Source organism: Girardinichthys multiradiatus, chromosome 20 (genome assembly GCF_021462225.1).
Source record: "Girardinichthys multiradiatus isolate DD_20200921_A chromosome 20, DD_fGirMul_XY1, whole genome shotgun sequence".
In the NCBI taxonomy this organism is placed as follows: domain Eukaryota; kingdom Metazoa; phylum Chordata; class Actinopteri; order Cyprinodontiformes; family Goodeidae; genus Girardinichthys; species Girardinichthys multiradiatus.
In genome coordinates, this window is record NC_061812.1 from 50,810,562 (window position 1) to 50,832,845 (window position 22,284).

Below are 22,284 nucleotides of genomic sequence, written 5' to 3' on the forward strand. Positions count from 1 at the left end.
GTTTGATACATCAGAAAAACAAAATTTTATGTTTCCAGTTACAGATATCACACATTTCTTGTAGTTCTTGACGAGGTTTGCACACACTGCAGCAGGGATTTTGCACCACTCCTCCATACAGATGTTCTCCAGATCCTTCAGATTTCAGGGGTGTCGCTGGGCAATACGGACTTTCAGCTCCCTCCAAAGATTTCCAATTGGGTTCAGGTCTGGAGACTGGCTAGGCCGCTCCAGGACTTTGAGATGCTTTACTCTTTAGTTGCCCCCTTTCAGTTTTTTATTTGTAAATTCTTTTTAAATCATGAATAATTTTCTTTCCACTTCACTATTGTATACCACTTTGTGTCTGGTTTTCACATAAAACTCCAATAAAATATATTTGTGTTTGTGGTTGTAATGTGACAATATGTGGAAAGGTTCACGGGGTATGAATACTTTTACAAGCCACTGTTATTCAAATATACCAATTGACCCCATCAAATGCCCTCTTAGCATCAAGACCAAGGCAGACAGAATGTCTTGATACTGATTGTTAATTTAAAACTCTTCTCATATTGTTTGCTCCCTGGCGACCCAATATAAAACCTGTCTGGTCAGTGTTAATCAAGTTTCTGTATCCTGGTTGCCGGTATGGAGCAGATAATTTTAACATCATTTCCCAACAGACTGATTGGCCTGTAGGCACCAGAGTCCAGTGGTCCTTCCCCTCCTTTTCAATAACTGTTATTCTGACCTCTGACCAGCTCTTCGGTTGGTCATTTACCTGTAAAGTGTAATTAAAGACCTGTCAAAGCTTTAGTACATGCTCCTCCATAAAGGCCTTTTAAAATTCACCTGATAGACCATCTGTGCCAGGTGACTGGCTGTTTTTCAATGATTTGATAACATCTCGTATCTCACTTTCACAAATTGGAGCTACTAATTCTTCCACCTCAGACAAAGAAAGCTTAGCAAATTTAAGGTCTTTAAACACTGATACCAATTTCTTTTTGTCTAGTGTTTCTTTTGGTGTCTCATATAGCTTTTTATAAAAAATTCTAAATGCATCAGCTACTTCTTCTGGGCGTGAGACCTCAGTTAAAGATGTTGGGTGCTTTATCTTAGGAATAATGCGGTTTGATTGCTCTTTTCTCAGTTGAAAGGCAAGTAGCCGGCTTGCTTGATTTCCCATCTCATAGTGTCTTTGGTTTGCACATCGAAGTGCTTTTTGTGTAAGATGTTCATCCAAGGAAGCTCTGCAGTCTTGTAATTGCCTCAATATATTTTTATCCCTGGCCGCTTTGTGTTTGTGCTCTAACCTTTTTATATCGCTTTCCAGCTGTCTCTCCCTTTCCCTTCTCTGTTTGTTTAACAGCAATCTCAATAAATTTCCCTCTCAGCACCTCCTTAGCCCCATCCCAAAGAATCGAGGGGATACTGATCCATTATCATTAATTGTAAAGTATTTGTTTAGTGTTTGTTTTATTTGCTCTTTCACATTTGGGTCAATTAGCAATGAAATATTCAGTCTACATTATTTGAAGTGCCATTGGAAGCCTCAATTTAAATTCAGCTTTACCGGCCCATGGTCAGATAAAGAAATAGGTTCAAAAACACGTTCCCTAATTTTACGCAGGCTCTGTTTTGAAATGCAAATCAAATGAATTCTAGAATACGATCCGTGTACCATAGACAAAAAGGTGAAATGCTTTGTTGTTGGATTCTTGACCCTCCAAACACCCACTAGCCCAAGTTCTTTTAGCATGTGTTTTGGTCCTTTGGATTTTCTGCTAGGTGCACTCAAAAGGCAACCTGTCCCTCCTCCCATTCAAAACACAAATTCAGTCCCCTCCCAAATTTATGGTACCTCTTGCTTCCTTTGCAAATACAGATGTTACTTGTCTCAAGAACGTAGGGTCATCTTCACTGGGAACGTAAATATTCATAATAGTTCACTCTACTGTGCCCGATGTTCCCATACTGAGTATATACACACGTGGACAAAATTGTTGGTACCCCTCGGTTAATGAAAGAAAAACCCACAATGGTCACAGAAATAACTTGAATCTGACAAAGGTAATAATGAATAAAAATTCTATGAAAATGAGCAAATGGAGTTTAAACAAATATTCAACTTAGAAGACTTGCCTCCGCTGTCTCCGCTTCAACCAATCAAAGTCAAGTCCTCATCCATCTCCAGCCAATCATCTTTCAACTTCGCTTTAAAAGACCTTCATTCATGGAACCACCCGATCTTCAGCCGAGCCTTGACCCTCCTCCACCCCATCTCCTCCATCCGGCTTCCAAACTCCTCCAGGCTCCCTTACCTCCTCAGGCCTCCACTGCACCACCAGTCGGATCCCAGGGGGAAGACATCTCTAATTCTAATTCTAAAATGTTCATCCAAGCTCACATCATTCTCAGCGTACAGGTCTTCCTCTGGGGTCCGAGTGCCAAAGAAATAAACTTTTACCAATAAACTTTTCTAATTGTCATCCGTGTTTTCCTAATTTTTGAGTCTTTACAAGTTGAAATGAAAGTCAAGCATTGCTTTTCAAATATGCTTCAACAGAATTATTTAAAAAAATAAACTCATGAAACAGGCCTGGACAAAAATTATGGTACCCTTAACTCAATATTTTTTTGCACAATGTTTTGAGGCAATCACTGCAATCAAACGATTCCTATAACTGTCAATGAGACTTCTGCACCTCTCAGCAGGTATTTTGGCCCACTCCTCATGAGCAAACTGCTCCAGTTGTCTGTTGGACCACTTGTTTGCTGAATATTGGACCATTTGCACGTTGCGGGACGTCACCAGGCCTCCTGGCGTTTTCGGCCATTTTGTATCCAGGACATTGTGACTGATATGACGGGGCGCCCCAGTCTGACGTCACAGGACGCTATATAGGAAGGCGCCCATTTTGACCATTCGCTTTTCAGCCGGAGACCGTGATACAGTTACCAACATCTGAAGCATCACCTGGAGAAGAGTCCCGAGTGGATCTCATTTATTCTCTCTCGTTGGCCAACGAAGAATTCATAACTGAGATTTCTGGAATAAGAAGGCCAGAAATTTCACTTTGCCGATCGAAGACGTGAGCTTAACACGTAACTAAAAAACACAGAGTTTCAAGGAGACAAATCGCCACCTTGTTTTGTCCTAGCCGACTTTGATGGTCAGATCATATTTTCCCTTTCGCCAAGGAGGCCAGAGGACGAAGATTGACCGCTTTGTCTGAAGTTAACTGTGGACGCACAGTAACTTCCACCCCATTCTCTCTCAACCCCGCTCAGAAGGGAGACAGCGACAAGTAAAACCCATCCTTTATTTTATTTCTTTCTTAGAAAGTCTGGGCAGGGTACAGGAGGTTTTAGTGCGATTAGATTCGCTATTTAATCTAATGTGTTCTGAATGATATGTGCATGTAACCTTTTTATTGAAACTTTGATGTGCCGTGTTGATGTCTGGAGGCCGCTGAGCTCCCCAGCTTTCTGTGTGTTTTGCGGGGTTATTGAACACCTGAGAGCAAGCGCAGGTGCGCTGTGAGACTGGACTGTTATAATAACCTCATGGTGAAATTCCCCATTTTTTTTGTGTTCAACCTTACTGCTTACTAGCTTGCCGCCAAAAGTTTTAAAACCCTTTTTCTGCTCAAGAGTTGGGGGAGGTTTTATGACTGAGTATAACTGAGTTACAGTTAGAGCTGCGCTCCACCCTCCACTCATCACCACATCCCTTTGTCATCTTATAATTTGTTTTGCCATAACTGCTGGTTGATTCCATACACACCCACTGCTGTTTTGCTTTATTTTGTTCAGTTAGATATTTTACCCCTTTTGTGTAGAACTTTGCATGTTTGAGTAGGTGAAGATTATTAAATCGGAAGAGTGAGTGTATCAGGGCTGTGATTTAATAAATATTCACATAGATGTTAACAGAAGGCGTTCTGTGTTTATTTTGTGCAAGAGTGATTCGTCAGTCAAGATAAGGTTAAAAGTTCCACACGTTTTGGCAGAAACGGTCGATTAAACAGTGACATCTCTGGTAATTGTCATGATTTTTACAGCCGACTTAACCCACATGCAGAGACTCTCAGAGAACTTTGTAAAAGGAATAAGTTTTTATTGAAAGATTGATCAGGAACAACAGGAGCGACGAGTCTAATCTTCCTTACTGTGAAAACACAAAGAGAAAAGATAAATAGCTGAAACTCAGAAACATGAACCAACATAAATGTATCTTACTGGAGATTCCGGAATAACCCGCCAGGGAGAGAATAAATGTCAGGAAAGGAGTTCAGCTTGCCATGCACAGACTAGACCAGGAAGTAGCCTTAGCCACTATGGAGGACTGGAACAGATCAGGTAGGATTCACACCACGGAGGCAAAAACACTCAGGCGCCGAGGTGTTGGTAACCTTCCTCTATATGCTTCCCAGCTGATGAGTAGATGCACAACACCTGTTGCCTCGGGTACACTCCTACTGGCGGTCCTAGTGTCGAAAAGGTGTAAGCAGCAGGCAGCAGAACTCCAAATCCTGACAGGTAATAGTTATCAATTATTACTGAGTATTTAACGGTTGTAATTATCAGAGGCGTTGAGCCACAATTACAACACAAGAAGACATCTCTGGTCTCGATTCATAAATGAGGATTTTGGTTAAGAAATTAATTTAGTCAAATTATGATTTTTTATTATAATTATTGATAAAGATGAATTAATCAATAATCAATCAATAATATAATTCCAACATGTCTCAGGTTTGAAGGGTGCCTTTTCCAGTAGGCATGTTCCAGCTCCTTCCAAAGATGCTCAATAGGATTTAGGTCAGGGCTCATAGAAGGCAACTTCAGAATAGTCCAATGTTTTCCTCTTTTTAGCTGTGTGTTTTGGGTCATTATCCTGTTGCAAGACCCATGACCTGCGACTGAGACCAAGCTTTCTGACACTGGGCAGCATATTTCTCTCTAGAATCCCTTGATAGTCTTGAGATTTCATTATACCCTGTACAGATTCAAGACACCCTGTACCAGATGCAGAAAGCAGCTCCAGAACATAACAGAGCCTCCTCCATGTTTCACAGTAGGGACAGTGTTCTTTTCTTCATATGCTTCATTTCTCCGTCTGTGAACATAGACCTGATGTGCCTTGCCAAAAAGTTCAATTTTTGTCTCATCTGTCCATAGGACATTCTCCCAGAAGCTTTGTGGCTAGTCAACATGCAATCTGGCAAATTCCAGCCTGGCTTTTTTATGATTTGTTTTCAATAATGGTCTCCTTGGTCGTCTCCCATTAAGTCCACTTTGCCTCAAACAAGGTCAGATGGTGCGATCTGACACTGATGTTCCTTGAGCTTGAAGTTTACCTTTAATCTCTTTAGAAGATTTCCTGGGGTCTTTTGTTACCGTTCTTATTATCCGTCTCTTTGTTTTGTCATAAATTTTCCTCCTGCGGCCACGTCCAGGGAGGTTGGCTACAGTCCCATGGATCTTAAATTTCTGAATAATATGTCCACTTGTAGTCACAGGAACATGAAGATGTTTGGAGATGGTCTTATAACCTTTACCTTTAACATGCTTGTATATAATTTTCTTTCTAATCTCCTGAGGCAACTCTTTCCTTCGCTTCCTCTGGTCCATGTTGAGTGTGGTACACACCATGTCACCAAACAGCACAGTGACTTCCTGTAGCCCTATATATAGGCCTACTGATTGATTACAATAATGTAGACACCTGTGATGCTAATAATGTACACACCTTGATTCAACATGTCCCTTTGGTCACATTATTTTCAAGGGGTACCATCATTTTTGTCCTGGCCTGTTTCATGAGTTTATTTTTTTAAATAATTCTGTTGAAGCATGTTTGAAAAGTAATGTCTGACTTTCATTTGTTCATTTTCATAGAATTTTTATTCATTATTACCTTTGTCAGATTCAAGTTATTTCTGTGACCATTGTGGGTTTTTCTTTCATTAACCGAGGGGTACTAACAATTTTGTCCACGTGTATCTACCCGATTTATCCTTTACTTCTCTCTGAAGTGCAAAACTAGTGGACTGACTGATTAAAACGGCTACTCCCCTTTTTCTGCTATTTGGACTAACTGCATAGAATATACTGTATGTGCGACCCAATCTCTTCTTACTTTCTTGTGTTCTATATCACTTAAGTGAGTTTCCTGTAACAAACCTATTGACCCTATTAAGTTTCTTCAAAAGAGATAAAATCGTTTTTCTTTTTATAGTATTATTTATTCCTTTCACATTATAACTAACCACCCCTAGATCAGACATAAATTAACATTCTTCTTATCAATTTTACCCTCCCCACTGTCACCTTTGCTTAAGGAAGTTGACCTTACCATAATATTTACACAAACTCCATGTGTGGACCTAATCAACATGTCAAGGATATAGGAACTCTTAACACAAAGAACAGCAAAAATAAAATAAGTACACGTGACTTCCAAAAAGCTAGTTGAGTGCAGAAATATGTCCAGCTCCTGGTGTAATGCGGGGAGAGGGTTGCGACTTGCCCCGAGTGCCAGTCCAACCATAAACCAAAGAAAACGAATTGATCCCTGGTGAGGTATTGATCCTGCCTTGAGTTTCAACATGGAAATTAAAATGGAGAGAACTCCCCTAATGTCTTACTTACATTCCTGTAATTTTCAGTAACCTGGGCACAACACTTATTTTAATCCCACAAAACTGCCTGCAGGCCCACGACAGACAGCGACGTGTCTGTTCTTCCTCTCCTCCCACCGCCCCAGCCTCGCCATGTCTCCCTAGAGAGCTTCACTCTCTCGCTCACCTGCACTGTGACCCCAAGTCAGAGTTGGCGCAGCTTCCATCAGCGTATGAAAGGTTTTCACTCCTGACTCCAAGTTGACTCTCAGTTGCACTGAAAAGTGACACCTGGTCAGGAACCCCTTCTCCTTCAGTTGCCTACTTACTCCGCAGGCCCGGGCTCTCTTCCTCTGCACATCTGGAGAATAATCTTGGTCAAAATAAATCACCTCTCCTTGACACATTACTTGTCTTTGGACCCAGGCTTGCCACAACACTGCCTCCTTCACTGTGTAGTCTAGAAACCCAGTCACAGCAGGCTTCAGTCCCAGCAATCTCTGTGCTCTCTCAATCTGTACATTTACTCAAAGCAGGAGTTGTAGTGTGGTCTCAATTAACCTTTACACAAAACCAACCATGTCATTTTTCTCACCGTCTTCAGGTACTTGATAAATTTTTACATTGTGTGGCACATTCGGTTCTACCAGTGGCAGATGCTGGTCTTTCAAGGAGGGGAAGCTCAATTTCAAAATCGCTGACTCGCTCATTTCGCGTTCAATCAAAAAGGGATTCAGCCAATCAGCTGAATCATCCAATCAGCATGCAGAAGCCGAGCGTCCGGGCCAGCCGAGGCTAAACCACTGCCCTATAGACCCCCAGAGACGCTGAGCGTCTGATGGGCTGGACAAAGCCCAGCATTTTTGCTTCGCTATTGAACTCACTGTTTAAAGCACTGTGAAGCTGCAGGAATGAGTGAGAGGAAAGCCGTATCGTTACCAGTGAAAAGAAGCTGATTCTGAACAAAAGTTGAGCGCGTTGAAGCCCATATTTAGTCAATGACATGAACACACAACAATGTGTATTTGATCACTTATTTTTAGACATTTTAGGGGAAGCTGAGTTTCCCTTGCAGTCTTAAAGCAATCGCCACTGGGTTCTACATATCATCACATAGATTAGACAGAGCCACTTGGCGTTTCAACAGGTGCTGCAGCATTCTTTCATGCCACTGGCCTGTGCTGTCTGCCTCCTTGGTTCTCTTCCCAAATTTCTCCATCTTTAAATTCGCGAGTGACACTCCCAGTCTAGATAATGAGCCTTTGTGTCTGCAAAGGACCCCTTGTTTTCCTTCCTGAACTCTTAACTCCCGGATAATCTCCTCCATGTTCATTACTTCCAACTTTCCACTCGCCTTGTTCTGGGAAGATGCTCTTTTTTCCCTTTCATTTCTTCATGCGATTTGTGTTTATTCCTTGCATTTCTTGTATCTCTGACTATGCTCATGTCTGTCTTGGAGAACTTGGGTTCACCCTGTTTCAATTAAAATGTCATATATAATTTTACAAACAGCAAAACGCCACCGAATTCAAGGGAAGCCTCAACTCTGGTCATGTGTCTCAGAACAGGGCATCACCGGAAGTCTTCAGTCAGGATTTGGTCGAGAGATTGATAACCAGTCTGTCAGAGCCAATTCCAAAAGCATCAAGGAAGATATTGCATGATAGTACTACTACTAAAATAATATCTCTTTACCTAAGTCTGCTGTAATTTCCATCAAAAGGTTTTAAATCTTGATGTAAACATAAAAAAGTATCTGTCTCAGGTTTTGTTCTAAATTTTTTATATACTTTTGATTCAAAAGACAGAAAAGATGCTATGGGTGGCCTTTACACAGATTCAGCCAAATTTTTCAATACTGAACTACTATTTAATCCCTTCAAAGGGAACCACTGACATTTGTTCCCTGATTTGTAATTTCTGTAAAAGAAATGCCGACATGTTTTTGCTGTTCAATTAGTTTCTTAGTTTAAATGGTAAACCAACATGTCTTTGCTACCTTTTTCCTTGCCAGGCCTGTCAGTTAAGGAGAAAGATTATGTCATAGTGGTTTACAGTTGACATACTTGGAAGGTGACTGTGGCACTACAGGTACTTCTCAAAATATTAGCATATTGTGATAAAGTTCATTATTTTCCATAATGTCATGATGAACATTTAACATTCATATATTTTAGATTCATTGCACACTAACTGAAATATTTCAGGTCTTTTATTGTCTTAATACGGATGATTTTGGCATACAGCTCATGAAAACCCAAAATTCCTATCTCACAAAATTAGCATATTTCATCCGACCAATAAAAAAAAGTGTTTTTAATACAAAAAACGTCAACCTTCAAATAATCATGTACAGTTAAGCACTCAATACTTGGTCGGTAATCCTTTTGCAGAAATGACTGCTTCAATGCGGCGTGGCATGGAGGCAATCAGCCTGTGGCACTGCTGAGGTCTTATGGAGGCCCAGGATGCTTTGATAGCGGCCTTTAGCTCATCCAGAGTGTTGGGTCTTGAGTCTCTCAATGTTCTCTTCACAATATCCCACAGATTCTCTATGGGGTTCAGGTCAGGAGAGTTGGCAGGCCAATTGAGCACAGTGATACCATGGTCAGTAAACCATTTACCAGTGGTTTTGGCACTGTGAGCAGGTGCCAGGTCGTGCTGAAAAATGAAATCTTCATCTCCATAAAGCTTTTCAGCAGATGGAAGCATGAAGTGCTCCAAAATCTCCTGATAGCTAGCTGCATTGACCCTGCCCTTGATAAAACACAGTGGACCAACACCAGCAGCTGACACGGCACCCCAGACCATCACTGACTGTGGGTACTTGACACTGGACTTCTGGCATTTTGGCATTTCAATCTCCCCAGTCTTCCTCCAGACTCTGGCACCTTGATTTCCGAATGACATGCAGAATTTGCTTTCATCCGAAAAAAGTACTTTGGACCACTGAGCAACAGTCCAGTGCTGCTTCTCTGTAGCCCAGGTCAGGCGATTCTGCCGCTGTTTCTGGTTCAAAAGTGGCTTGACCTGGGGAATGCAGCACCTGTAGCCCATTTTCTGCACACGCCTGTGCACAGGGGCTCTGGATGTTTCTACTCCAGACTCAGTCTTCCGCAGGTCCCCCAAGGTCTGGAATCGGCCCTTCTCCACAATCTTCCTCAGGGTCCGGTCACCTCTTCTCGTTGTGCAGCGTTTTCTGCCACACTTTTTCCTTCCCACAGACTTCCCACTGAGGTGCCTTGATACAGCACTCTGGGAACAGCCTATTCGTTCAGAAATTTCTTTCTGTGTCTTACCCTCTTGCTTGAGGGTGTCAATAGTGGCCTTCTGGACAGCAGTCAGGTCAGCAGTCTTACCCATGATTGGGGTTTTGAGTGATGAACCAGGCTGGGAGTTTTAAAGGCCTCAGGAATCTTTTGCAGGTCTTTAGAGTTAACTCGTAGATTCAGATGATTAGGTTCATAGCTTGTTTAGAGACCCTTTTAATGATATGCTAATTTTGTGAGATAGGAATTTTGGGTTTTCATGAGCTGTATGCCAAAATCATCCGTATTAAGACAATAAAAGACCTGAAATATTTCAGTTAGTGTGCAATGAATCTAAAATATATGAATGTTAAAATTTCCTCATGACATTATGGAAAATAATGAACTTTATCACAATATGCTAATATTTTGAGAAGGACCTGTATAAGGTTAGAAGCTGTCTTTTTATGAGAACTTTGTGGGTTCAATTGCAGCTTTATACTAGGCCACATTTTGATGTGCCCTTATTCATGCAACCCCAAGTAGCCGTATCTGTTCATCAGTGTATGAATGTGTTTGCGGGGCTGCATGGTGGCATGGTTGGTGATGCAGTGCTGACCTTGCAGCATTAAGGACCAGGGTTCGACTACTGGCCAGCGGTCTTTCTGCATGGAGTTTGCATGTTCTCCCCGTGCATCGGGGTACTCTGGAGAGAATCCCTTTAATGCAATTTCAACAGTGCAATTATTTTTCCTTTATATTCAGATGCAGTGAGCTGCACTTTACTTTGAGATTGAGATTCTGTTCAACAAGTAAAATATTCAATTTGCTCATTCTCTGTAAGTATGGTGCATTCCTTGACATGTTTCAAAAGCATTTTAGGAGATGGTCTATCATGTACACTAAAATCAACTCATTTCAAATGGAATTACTTTTCTCTTGTATGAGTGTGTGCAGAAAATCAGCTTTGCAAGATAAGGTTGGTGATTTTATTTTTGCTGTCAACAAATCAGACTGAAAGTGCTCAGCCACAGAAGCATTAGTCTGTACTTCCACCAGAAATCTTACTTTAACAGGAATAAATGGGACATTTGTTGGGACCTGTTTTTGGGGGTGAATTAATCCACTTTTAAGTGAGAAATTCTGACAGCTATGTGAGACTGAATAACAATAAACTATTTACACTGCGTATGCGAGTGTTTGTTATGGATGAAGAAACATCGCTTGGTGCCACAGTAAGTCTGATGTGTTTTTAAAAGCTCAAGGGTAATACCAGAACTTTAAGGAACAGAGAAACAGCCCAATACATGAGGCTTGAGATAATCAATTTGGATTCTTATTTTAATAAAAGAAACGTAAGAAAAACAAATGTGTGCATATTACAATTGTTATATTTGTCATGTTTACATGGTAAATTACAAAGACAACAAAAGATGTTTGCCATAAATCAAAAGTCCCCTCATTGTAATAATTCAACTAATTCCTCTTTCCAGTCCCTACTCAGCACGGTTTGGTACAGCTTAACTCGCTTTTCAGGCCTTTAATTAACCGTTACGTTGTACTGTTATTATTTTTAGTACCTGGCTTGATGCGGTTCCAAGCGAGCCAACCCGTGCTGAAAACGCAACGTCAGAAGACTGTCAGTCACTGATTGGGTAGGGGGCGCTGTCGCTAGTCACAGCATATTATAACGACTAATATCTTCAACCTTTAATTGTTGTACACTGGACTTATTATGCAAACTAGCATATGGTACCGTTAGCTTACCCTCACACATTCTCCTGCTTGTACCTTTCAGTTTGACACTGCTCCAAGGCTTCCCTCACTCTGCTGTACTTATCCACAGTGCTTCGTTTTGCTGCCCGCAGCATTCTCTGGCTCATCTTTAACTATGAGTCTGACAACAACCACAGACTGAGCAGCAGGTCCTCCATTGGTGTTGTGTTTAGGTCACATACAAAATCACATCACATTAGTTTTTTGGACCGTGGGGCCACCTTGCTACTGACGAGCCTGCCTACATTGAGATGATGCTTTCTATCTGTATGTTAGCTAATTTAAAAACAAATGTATGTGAGTCTAAACATGTGAAAATAAAATACATTATTGTGTCTCATCATGTCACAGAAGAACGTATGTTTCTTTGATGCAATTTCAATGCTTTTAACAGTGCATGTGTAGTGGGATCAAGGGTGTAGTCACCTATTTGTTTAGATATTTTGTTCATATTTAGGGATCTATTGGCCATCTGAAGATGAATTATTAGTACTCTATAAGTACTGAAATAAAATAATTATTAACCAAATTACAAGCATTCTGGATGAGTGAATCGCGATAAGCACAGAAAAAGCACAATGATATTGTTACTTGAGATGTTATTACTGGCTTAATGCTGCAATATTTGAGTAGCAGTTGTGTAAATACTGTAGCAGTGGTTATCATTTGCAGTATATATATATAGCATTTGAAAGCATGCTACAAAATTGTCAAAAAAATCCATGGCTGGTTAGGTTATCTGGTCATTAAATTGTGTCTTTTACAGTGTTGAATGCATAGCAAGTTGATCCTAAACTCTTATTTAGCATTGTCTCTTCTTGTGCTATTGAAACAAAAAGTAGATATGCAATATCAATATAACCTTGTCCTTGTTTCACAGCATTAGTGGCCTTTATTTTACAATATTTTTATTAAAAGTAGGCAGACAGGAAATGGAGGCAGAAAAAGAGAGGGGGAAGACATTCGACAAATGTCACCAGGACTCGAACCCAGGACAGCCGCATCGAGGACTGAAGCCTCTGTACATGTGTCACGAGCTGAACCTCTACACCTGCAGCGCCGCATACCCTTGTCTCGTTGGATTATTTGGTCTAAACTGATTGGATGAACTTGGATGCACAGCTCCTGGAGCTATGATGATGACTAGCTGGGTTGGTGTTTATAATTATTAACTTTTACTGGGACTTTTTATCTTGATTAGCCATCCCATCTGCTCCTCTGTCAGCATTGTGTACTCACAAATCAGCTGATAGCAGTAAGGCATGCGGACCTCCTGCATGGAGAAAAGTTTGACATACCACCGAAGCTGTGTAGCAAAAGATGAAGAGGCTGTCGGGCTGGTGTTAAGCAACGTCTAAAACAATGGAGATTCAAGCCCTTCATTCCGGCATTCATTTTCTGAAAATTGCATACTCTGGTTAACAAAATGGAACAGCCAGAAGCACTTACCAGGTCACATAGTGAAGACAAGGAGTGTAGCTTCATGTGTTTCCCAGGGCATATCCACATCAAATGATGTGGATATGCCTTATTGCCATCGGAAAGCACCCTTACTATCTTCCAAGGGAATTTACAAATGTTATTGCCATCAATGCTCACATTCCTACTTCCGGAAAACCTGACGCTGCATGTGACATCATTCATTCTGTCATAGCTGACCTCCTCAAAAAACACCCAGAAGCATTTATTTTTATTACTGGTGACTTCAATCATGCCTCCCTATTTAAAACTCCCCACTTTTAATGAATTAAGACTATAGATCTGTTCTACACAAAAACACATATTCATACAGAACACATCGTACACAAACTACTGAAAAAGAAATTGTAGGAAAACAAACATCTACAAGAGGAAGCTGGAGATAAACTCAATAATAACAAGGAAGGGACGACTTTGCAGGGATGAGAGATATCACAGGACTAAAAGTGAAAGCTTGTGACTCTGTTGAGGGGGACCTTGAGATGGGCAAATGAGTTTAATCGTGGGAAATCTCCTAGTTCTGACAGTATCAGCCCAAGGGTTCTGAAGGCTTGCGCGGGTCAGTTCAGTGGGGTACCTCTTTGATGTGAGCCTGAAGCAACAAATAGTTCCAGAGCTAATGAAAACATCATGTCTGGTCCCAGTTCCAAAGAAAGTACGTCCTAAAGCACTGCATGACTATAGAACCATAGCTCTGACCTACCAGATTATAAAGGTCATCTAGAGGCTGGTTCTGGTGCACCTGAGGACACAGGCGTGTGCAGCCCAGGACCCTCTGCAGTTTTTCTACCAGCCCCATGTAGGAGTGGAGCATTGAATTATATACCTGCTCCACAGGGTTTATTCCTCCCTGGACAGACCTGATACTATTGTCCGCATCCTTTTCTTTGACTTTTCTCACGCCTTCAATGCCATTCAACCTAAGGGAAAAACTGAAGAAAATGGATGTGATTGCGTCACTCATAATGTGGATCACTGATTATCTGACGGAAAGACCACAGTTTGTAAAGTTGCAGAGGTGTGTGTCAGATTGCCTGACATGCATTGTCAAGGCCCCCCAGGGAACAGTGCTGTCTTCTTTCCTCTTCTCCACCTAAACTGCAGACTTTAAATACTGTTCCAGGTTGTGTCATCTGCAAAGTTTGTAGAGAGGGGACGGGAGGATGAGTACAGGAAGCTGGTGGACAACTTTGTGAGGTTAGAACCAATTACAGATAAATATATATAAGACCAAGGAAGTGGTGATCAACTTTAATCAAAAAAAGATATTGGTGCTCCATCATAGGGGAAGATGTGGAGTAAGTAACATCATACAAGTATCTCAGTGTTACCCTTGACTGTAAGCTGCAGTGGACCACGGACATTGAGGTACTGTACAAAAAGGGTATGAGTAAACTCTATTTCCTCCACAAGCTCAGGTCCTTTAATATATGTAGTAGGATGTTCCAGATGTTTTATCAATCCTCTGTGGCTAGTGCAATATTCTTCTGTAGTGTGCTGGGGTGCCGGAATAAACACGAAGGACTCAAAAAGAATAAATAATCTCTTAAAAAGGCTGAGCCCATTGTTGCGACCACGCTGGCTCCATTGGATAAGGTGGTGAGAGACAGAATGTTGGGGAAGATCAGAGCCATTATCCACAATGTCTCTCAACCTCTTTACAGCACAATAGATGGCCTAAGGAGTACTCACAGCCAAAGATTTCTGCAGCCCAGATGTGTTAAGGAGCGCTAAAACACTTTTTTTCTGCCTGAGGCTGTCGAACTGTCGGAAGGGGAACGAATTTCCCCTTTGAGGATTCATAAAGTTTCAATCAATCAATCAATAGTGTGACAGGGGTATAAGAATAAATTTCCAAAAGTGTGAAATCATTTTATAGAGCCTGGACTACACTTAGAATCTTGTTGTCATATTGTTCTTTAGGTAAGTAGTTCATACCTCAGTGTTGAGCTTAAGTCTGCGGACTCCCAGATCCACCCCCGTGAAGCTCTCATCTGCAGCAATGGTGTCAATCTTAATGAACTGGTTCTCCCGTATGGCTGAACCCACGGCTCTGTCAGACTCATAGTAGTACAGGTTGAAAGTTTCCTGCAGAACAAGCAAAGTAAGAAGCATCAAATTCAAAATTAGTGAATATTTGCAAAAAAACAACAAAGTTTATCAGTTTAAACATTATTTGACCTTTGGGGGAAGACTGGTTACCAAGAGGAAAATACACATGCACAGGGATAACTCACCAACTCTACAAAAAATGCCCTCAGCCAGGAATAAACCAGGATTTATTAGAAGCAGTGCTTACTGTGCAAGCTGCCAGTGAACAAACATATATCTGTATAAATATTCACAGCTGATGAAAAACACACCTCTGCATCTGGGACACACTAGAAGGCTGGCAGGCCTGTGTCTGCGCTCGCCTTTTTGTTTACACAGTTTGGAAAATAGTCATGAGCTGATGCTGTAAATTAATTAATGCTGATGGTTATTATGCCAAAAGGACATTCATCTGCTTCAGCTGATGTTGATTTAAGTGACATTTCTTATTGACATTTATTTTCCTTAAGTTTATCTTCAAAACGTACCACTTGTCTAAACTTGTTACTGTTGGACAATACAAACATATAAAAAAAGAAGCACAGCATCTGTTGTTTTTTTTTTTTTGCAAATTACACAAGAATCCAATTCAAACTGGACCTAATAAGGTTACTGGAGAGCCAAGGATTGGTGAAAAACACTGTGTATATAACCAATGTAAACTGTACAACTATAAAATGGGGAGTTTGAATTAAAGCAATTTGCAAATTTTCAGTTTTACTTAAGGTCTACCTGGTCTATTTTTGAGGGCTTAAAAAGTAGTCACACTTTGGGCTTGGAGCTGCAACACATATTTATATTTTCAGAGTTATTAGAGTTATTAGAAGATAATACTTGTTGAAATTTCAGCTGGCATAGCTTGATGAAACATGAGCATGCACATATGGGCCGGTATTCCCATCTTAGTGAGAAGGTACGGTTGACCCCATTGCTAGGTGTGATGCTGTCTTCTAAGAGCTGTGATTGGTTGTTAACCCCCCCCCAAAAAAAAAAGTAAACTCGCTCTTAGTAATCGATGGAGAGAAATTAACCAATGATAGAATTTAGACTGAATTGTGAACTGTGTAAATCATTATAATAAAACTTAGCTAAATTAAATTAATTGTCACACACCATCAACTTGAACACTATTCACATGCTCATCATTGTTTTGATTTGCTTATTATCCTACATCTTCTATTTGATATATAAATCTCACCTGTCAGCATTTTACAGTGATCTCCTTCTTGTATAACGAGGTTTAGTTTGGTAAAACGACCAAAACAAAACAGAGACAAAAAGGTGGAGAAAACCGAACTGAACAGAGGAGCAGAGCCTGCTGGTGGAGGAGAAGAGAGGAGTGTTAAAAGGTAGATTTGGTCCTGGGATCACGGTGAGATCAAACAAGCATTCCTGAGCAGATCAATGTATTTTATTCATGGTTATTTATTAGTGTTTCTATTATTTATTTATCCTTCCTAATATTAACTTACTAGACCTTTAATCTGTCCTGCCGCTGAAACTATTTAATATCTTCCAAGGGAGATGATGAAGTTTATCTTATCTCTATATTAATAATTATGTGATTGTTATAGAAGTTTATGTGCTCATTTATTCAACTGTTTAGGGGTAGATCCCTGCGTGATCGAGCTGGTAGCGTTTTATTCATTCGCTGTTCATTGTACAGATGATATCTCTCCTTTCTCTCTGTCTTTCCACCATCTTCTTTTCTTAAGACACTTTAAGAATCACTAAAAGTCCTCCTCACTACTCTTTAACATCTGTTCACCTTAGGAGCTATCTTTAGGCTTGAGGTGCTTTGTGAATAATTTTTATCTTACCAAGGGGAATGGCTAAAAACAAATCTTAGAATTCACGAAATTCTGGGATTTTTCCTAGAATGACATTACTAGGAGCTACATTTAGTCTCAGAATTCTTTGTGAATATGCGCCCAGAAATGTTAGCATGTCAACAGAATGAATCCGGATTATATAAAGAGACATTTATCAGCTACATTTATTTATTATTCACTCATTCTTCTGTTTTCTTTACCCACTTTACCATATTAAAAGTGACAAGGGAGCTAAATCCTATTCAGCAGTCAATGAGCCAGAGTCCACACCTTGAACCCTTACATAATATTCTAATTTTAAAAAACACTCTTGAGAGATCATAAAAAGATAAGTCTCATTTTCCACCCTCTGTACTCATTCTGACCTAACATTACCTTGCAGGTACCTAGAACTCCAGGCATGCTGTTGCAGTCTCTCAGGGTGAACTTGACCTCAATGTAGATCCTCCTGGCACCTTCTCGAGGGATCCAGCCAGACCTTAACCAGTTGTTCTGACTTGGGCTCATCACATTACAGACCTAATTTAGAGTATATGCTATTGTTAAATCACTACCAAAGACAGAATCTTTGTTGAAAAACAAAAGAAAACAATTTACAGTATAGGTAACTATTTGAGGGATGGTTCAGGATTTTTGAAGTGGCATTCTGTTAAAAACCTATAGGCAGGTAATATCTTACCTGTTCTAGGTAACTCTCTTGGTATCTTCACTTGGTACCAATTCAGATTAGATAGACCCTGGAGATTGAAACCCATGCCTTTTCTGAGAGGGGTCAAGGTCCTATCTTCCATCTTACAACTCCAATCCCAAAACATCACATGGAAACACCTTTTTTTTTTCTTTTTTGTGTTTAAACCATTGTTACATTTACATTGGATGAACATTTTACACAAGAAATAGTAGTAGAAGGCATCATGCCACCAATAGGTTTCCTCTGTGAAAACCACATTAAGAATGAAACATGTAAAGCAAGGCAATTAAAAGTAAATGTCTTATATAAAATAATATAGAGCTTTGAATGAACACTATTTTATTGATTTTCATGCCGCATTCCTTTTCTATTAGGCAGAAACTCTTTACATGTTGCAGTCTCAGCATGTTTCACAGATCACTAAAGTATTAAAAAAGATTTTCAACTAAAAATGCTGACCTCATTACTAAAATGAGTTACAAACTGCAGATCAGATATTAGCTACATAAAAATATTTAACAGAACCCCACTTCAAAGTTCTCCTTCTATCCCATATCAATTTGTTTTAAAGAGTGTAACATTTAATGATACAAAACTACAATTTTTTTGGGACATGTTGTACACACAGAAAAATGTATCTTTCTTTCAAAAGGAATTTGTTTAGTTTATGTCCTGCACTGAAAATTATTTTTATTCAGCATGCTATTTTTTTTTATCACATTTTTAACTTAAAGGTTACATCAATGGTGGGCCATAAATGGTGGATCTGCCGCCCGCTGGAGTTCACTTCGTTTGTACTGGTTGGTGGTTACATACCACCTCAAAGCTCCACTTCACAGGCTGAAAAACAACTGGCTGAGCTGATAACAGACATGGAGAATAAACATTTATACTCGCTCATCATTGTTCTTGGGGATTTTAACATTGCAAATCTCTCCAATAAATTTCCCAAATACAGACAGCAGGTTAAGTGTCCCACCAGGTATAAAAACACTAGACCACTGCAACACAACTTTTAAAGGATGCATATCATGCTGTCACCAGGGATCACCAGCTACCAGAAGGACTGGAGAGGATGGGCAGCATCGTCTTCCGCACAAGAACCATCTGCACCGGTGCACCCCAGGGGTGTGTTCTCTTCCCATTCCTCTTCTCCCTCTACACAAATCACTGCACCCCAACAGACTCATCTGCAAAACTCCTGAAGTTTGCAGATGAAACCACTGTAGTTGGACTGATCCAGGACAGCGATGGGTCTGCATACAAGACAGGAGGTGGATCGGCTGGTAAGGTGGTGTGGTCAGAACCACCTGGAACTTAAGCCACTCAAGACTGCACACAAACCTAACCCTAACCCTTTATGTTCATACCAGACATCCTCCACCAGAAGCTCACACAGCTCAACGTCCCAGCCTCCACCTGTCAGTGGATCAACAGCTTCCTGATGGACCGACAGCAGCAGGTGAGACTGGGGAGCATCTTCTCCCGATCCAGATCAATAAGTACTGGTGCCCCCCAGGGGTGTGTTCTATCCCCACTCCTCTTCTCTCTGTACACAAATGACTGCACCTCATCGGACCCGTCCGTGAAACTCCTTAAGTTTGCAGACGACACCACTGTCATTGGACTGATCCAGGACGGTGATGAGTCTGCATACAGACAGCAGGTGGATCGGCTGGTACACTGGTGCGGTCAGAACTACCTTGAACTGAACCCACTCAAGACTGTGGAAACGGTGGAGGACTTTCGGAGAACACCACCCCCATACACCCCCCTCAACAACACTGTATCGGCCGTGGACCACTTCAGGTTCTTAGGACCACCATCTCTGAGGACCTGAGATGGTCTTCACACATAGACACTGTTCGAAAGAAGGCCCAGCAGAGACTGTACTTCCTGAGGCAACTCAAGAAGTTCAACCTTCCACAGGAGCTGTTGGTCATCTTCTCCACTGCCATCATTCAGTCTGACCTGTCTTCATCCATCTCAGTGTGGTTTGGCTCATCCAAAAAACAGGACAGGTCCAGAGTGCAACGAATAATCAGGACTGCAGAGAGAATAATCAGAGCTGACCTTCCCTCCATCCAGGACGTATACAGGTCTAGGGTCAAGAAAAGAGCTGCCAAAATCTCTGCAGACCCCACACACCCTGCACATAAACTGTTTAGAGTTTTACCTTCAGGCCGTCGCTACAGAGCACTGTTTACTAAAACCAGCCGCCACAGAGACAGTTTCTTCCCCCACGCTGTTTCTCTGACGAACATTCAATAGAGTACAAAACAACAGCATACAGATGTTGCACATGCACCTTTTCTATTAGATATGTGTATATTGTACATTGTAAATTGTAAATTTGTATATTCTGTAATGCAGAATATTGCATTGTACATTGTATATTGTATATTGTAAATTGTAAATTTGTATATTCTGTAATGCAAAAACAGAACAAAAGAGCAAAGTGTACCGGAGTCAAATTCCTTGTTTTTATGTACGAACTTGGCAATAAAGCTGATTCTGATTCTGATTTTATTCTGTTTTTAGATGATCTATGGTATTATGTATGTTTGTTTTTTTATTTGTTTTTTACCATGTTGTCTGGCAGAGTGTCAAGACAAAGCCCAACAGATTTACTTTCACTAGTGGAGCATTACAGCTAACGCTTTAAAGCTCTGCTTGATATTTATAAAAAGAAACGAATCCAGATCCAGTAGATCCATCCATGGACATATCACTCCCCAAGCAGAGGCCCAACAGAGCCCAGGGGTCTAGGCCCCAGCAAGGAGCCACCGGGAGTGAGCCACTACACACAAAAGCACCCAGCCCAGGATACCGAGTACCATAAGTACCCCAGCGGGCAGAGACACCAACCACCGGCATGTAGTGTGGTGGGGAGGAAATAGGCCCCACATTTGATGGGGGGCCTAAACTGATCGAGGAGAGGGAGCAGCCCAAGACCCAACCTAACACAAAAAACAGGCACACACAGTCACACAATCACACATTCCCACCCTCATGCGTACACATAAAAACACTCACACCCCCGCATCCAACATAAAGGCAAACAACAATAGATGTTGTACATTCATTCACACTCCCCATACATACTCTCAGGTCCAGGTGCTGATACCTCATAGGCACAACCAGCCCCTGGACCCAGGAAGTGGTCCCCTTCCCTCCAAGGGTGGAGACAGGCAGACCACCACAGCACCTGAACCTGGTCCAGGAACCTGGTCCCTGCCCCGACCCAATCCCCAATGAGCCCTATCCTCATCTGGAGAGGGGGCCATGTAAAAAAGAGGGGTCCACATGGTCCAAACTAGCCTGCCAACCAGAGCCGCCACAGAGTAAAATAGTCCCAACCCCCAATGAATTCCGATCCCAACCCTCCAATCCCATGAGCCCCCCACCCCCAATGAACCCCAACATGAATTTCCCCACAAGGCCCCCCAACCAGGACACAGACATGCCCCCGAACCCAAATGTCATGAATCCCTTCCCCACAGCACATAGGCACGCCCCCACAGGTGAGCTTCATCCCTGAAAAGCTGACGAAGCAACACCCACACAGTGCAAGCTCAACACACAGCCCAGCTCCTAGCACCCCAACCCGTCCCACACCTACCACAATGACAAGGCAAGGGCCCTGCGCAACGCTACCCCAGCCTCTGCCCACAGGCACAATAGGGCAGACACCATCGAGCACCAAGCCCACAACGGAACCCCCGACCCCACACCAAGAAGGCACAAACTCTCCCGGCAAGAGGTCCCCGGCCAGCGGCAAGTACTTGGGGCCAGCGTCCCCCACCACGCCCCCCCAACCACACAGACACACCACATCACTGCTACTGCAACGATAGCCCAGGTAGAATTATGCAGCTCAGCTCTACCACTGCCGCTCAGCCAATCCAGATGCTGGCGACCCCACATCCAAGAATAGGCCACAACCCCCACACACTACAGCACCCATGCCACCCTCCAGCCCACCACCTTGACCCCCCCCTCAGACACAACAGCCAGCAGAGCAGCCCACCGCTAAGCCCGCCCAACCATTCGGCCAGCGCCAGCAGCCCCAGCCCATCAGTTCGTGAGAGGGAAACATACACCAGCCAGGTAACCAGGCTAGGCAGGCCAACCGCTCTAGACGAAGCACATCCCACCAGCTGCCCCAGTGCAGGCACAAGACATGCTCCACCGCCCCACCCACCCGACCGCCAACCGTAGCCCTGCACCAGGGGCAAGAACCACTGAAGGAATCATTGGAGGAAGTTCACCACAGCACACTGAGGACCGGGCACCCCACCAACCCCACACCCAAACCCCGGAGGTGCCCCAGGATGCCGGACACTCACCCTCCCACATGGCACACCTTGCCACACCAAGCAGGCTGGCCAGCCCCTCCACCAAAGCGAACCCACATCTCAATCAACACTGCACACTTCCCAGCCAAGACCCCCACGCCGGAGCCCGGCGAGGAGGGTCTTGGCTGGGGTCTACATGATCCATTTGGACTTGTTTCCTTTCACCAGATTTTTTACCTGATCATGTCTCAGCTGTGA

General features: G+C 42.2%; 1 protein-coding gene across 1 annotated transcript in view; it reads right to left on the reverse strand.

Moving 5' to 3' along the window:
• The window catches only part of epha8 (eph receptor A8), a 342,530-nt gene that overhangs the window by 161,371 nt on the left and 158,875 nt on the right, over nucleotides 1-22,284 (reverse strand). Inside the window, exons 4-5 of the mRNA XM_047347467.1 lie at nucleotides 17,413-17,556; nucleotides 15,053-15,202 (exon numbers count right to left, since the gene is read on the reverse strand). Coding sequence (XP_047203423.1) covers nucleotides 15,053-15,202; nucleotides 17,413-17,556 — 294 coding nt within the window. The remainder of the gene's footprint in view (nucleotides 1-15,052; nucleotides 15,203-17,412; nucleotides 17,557-22,284) is intronic.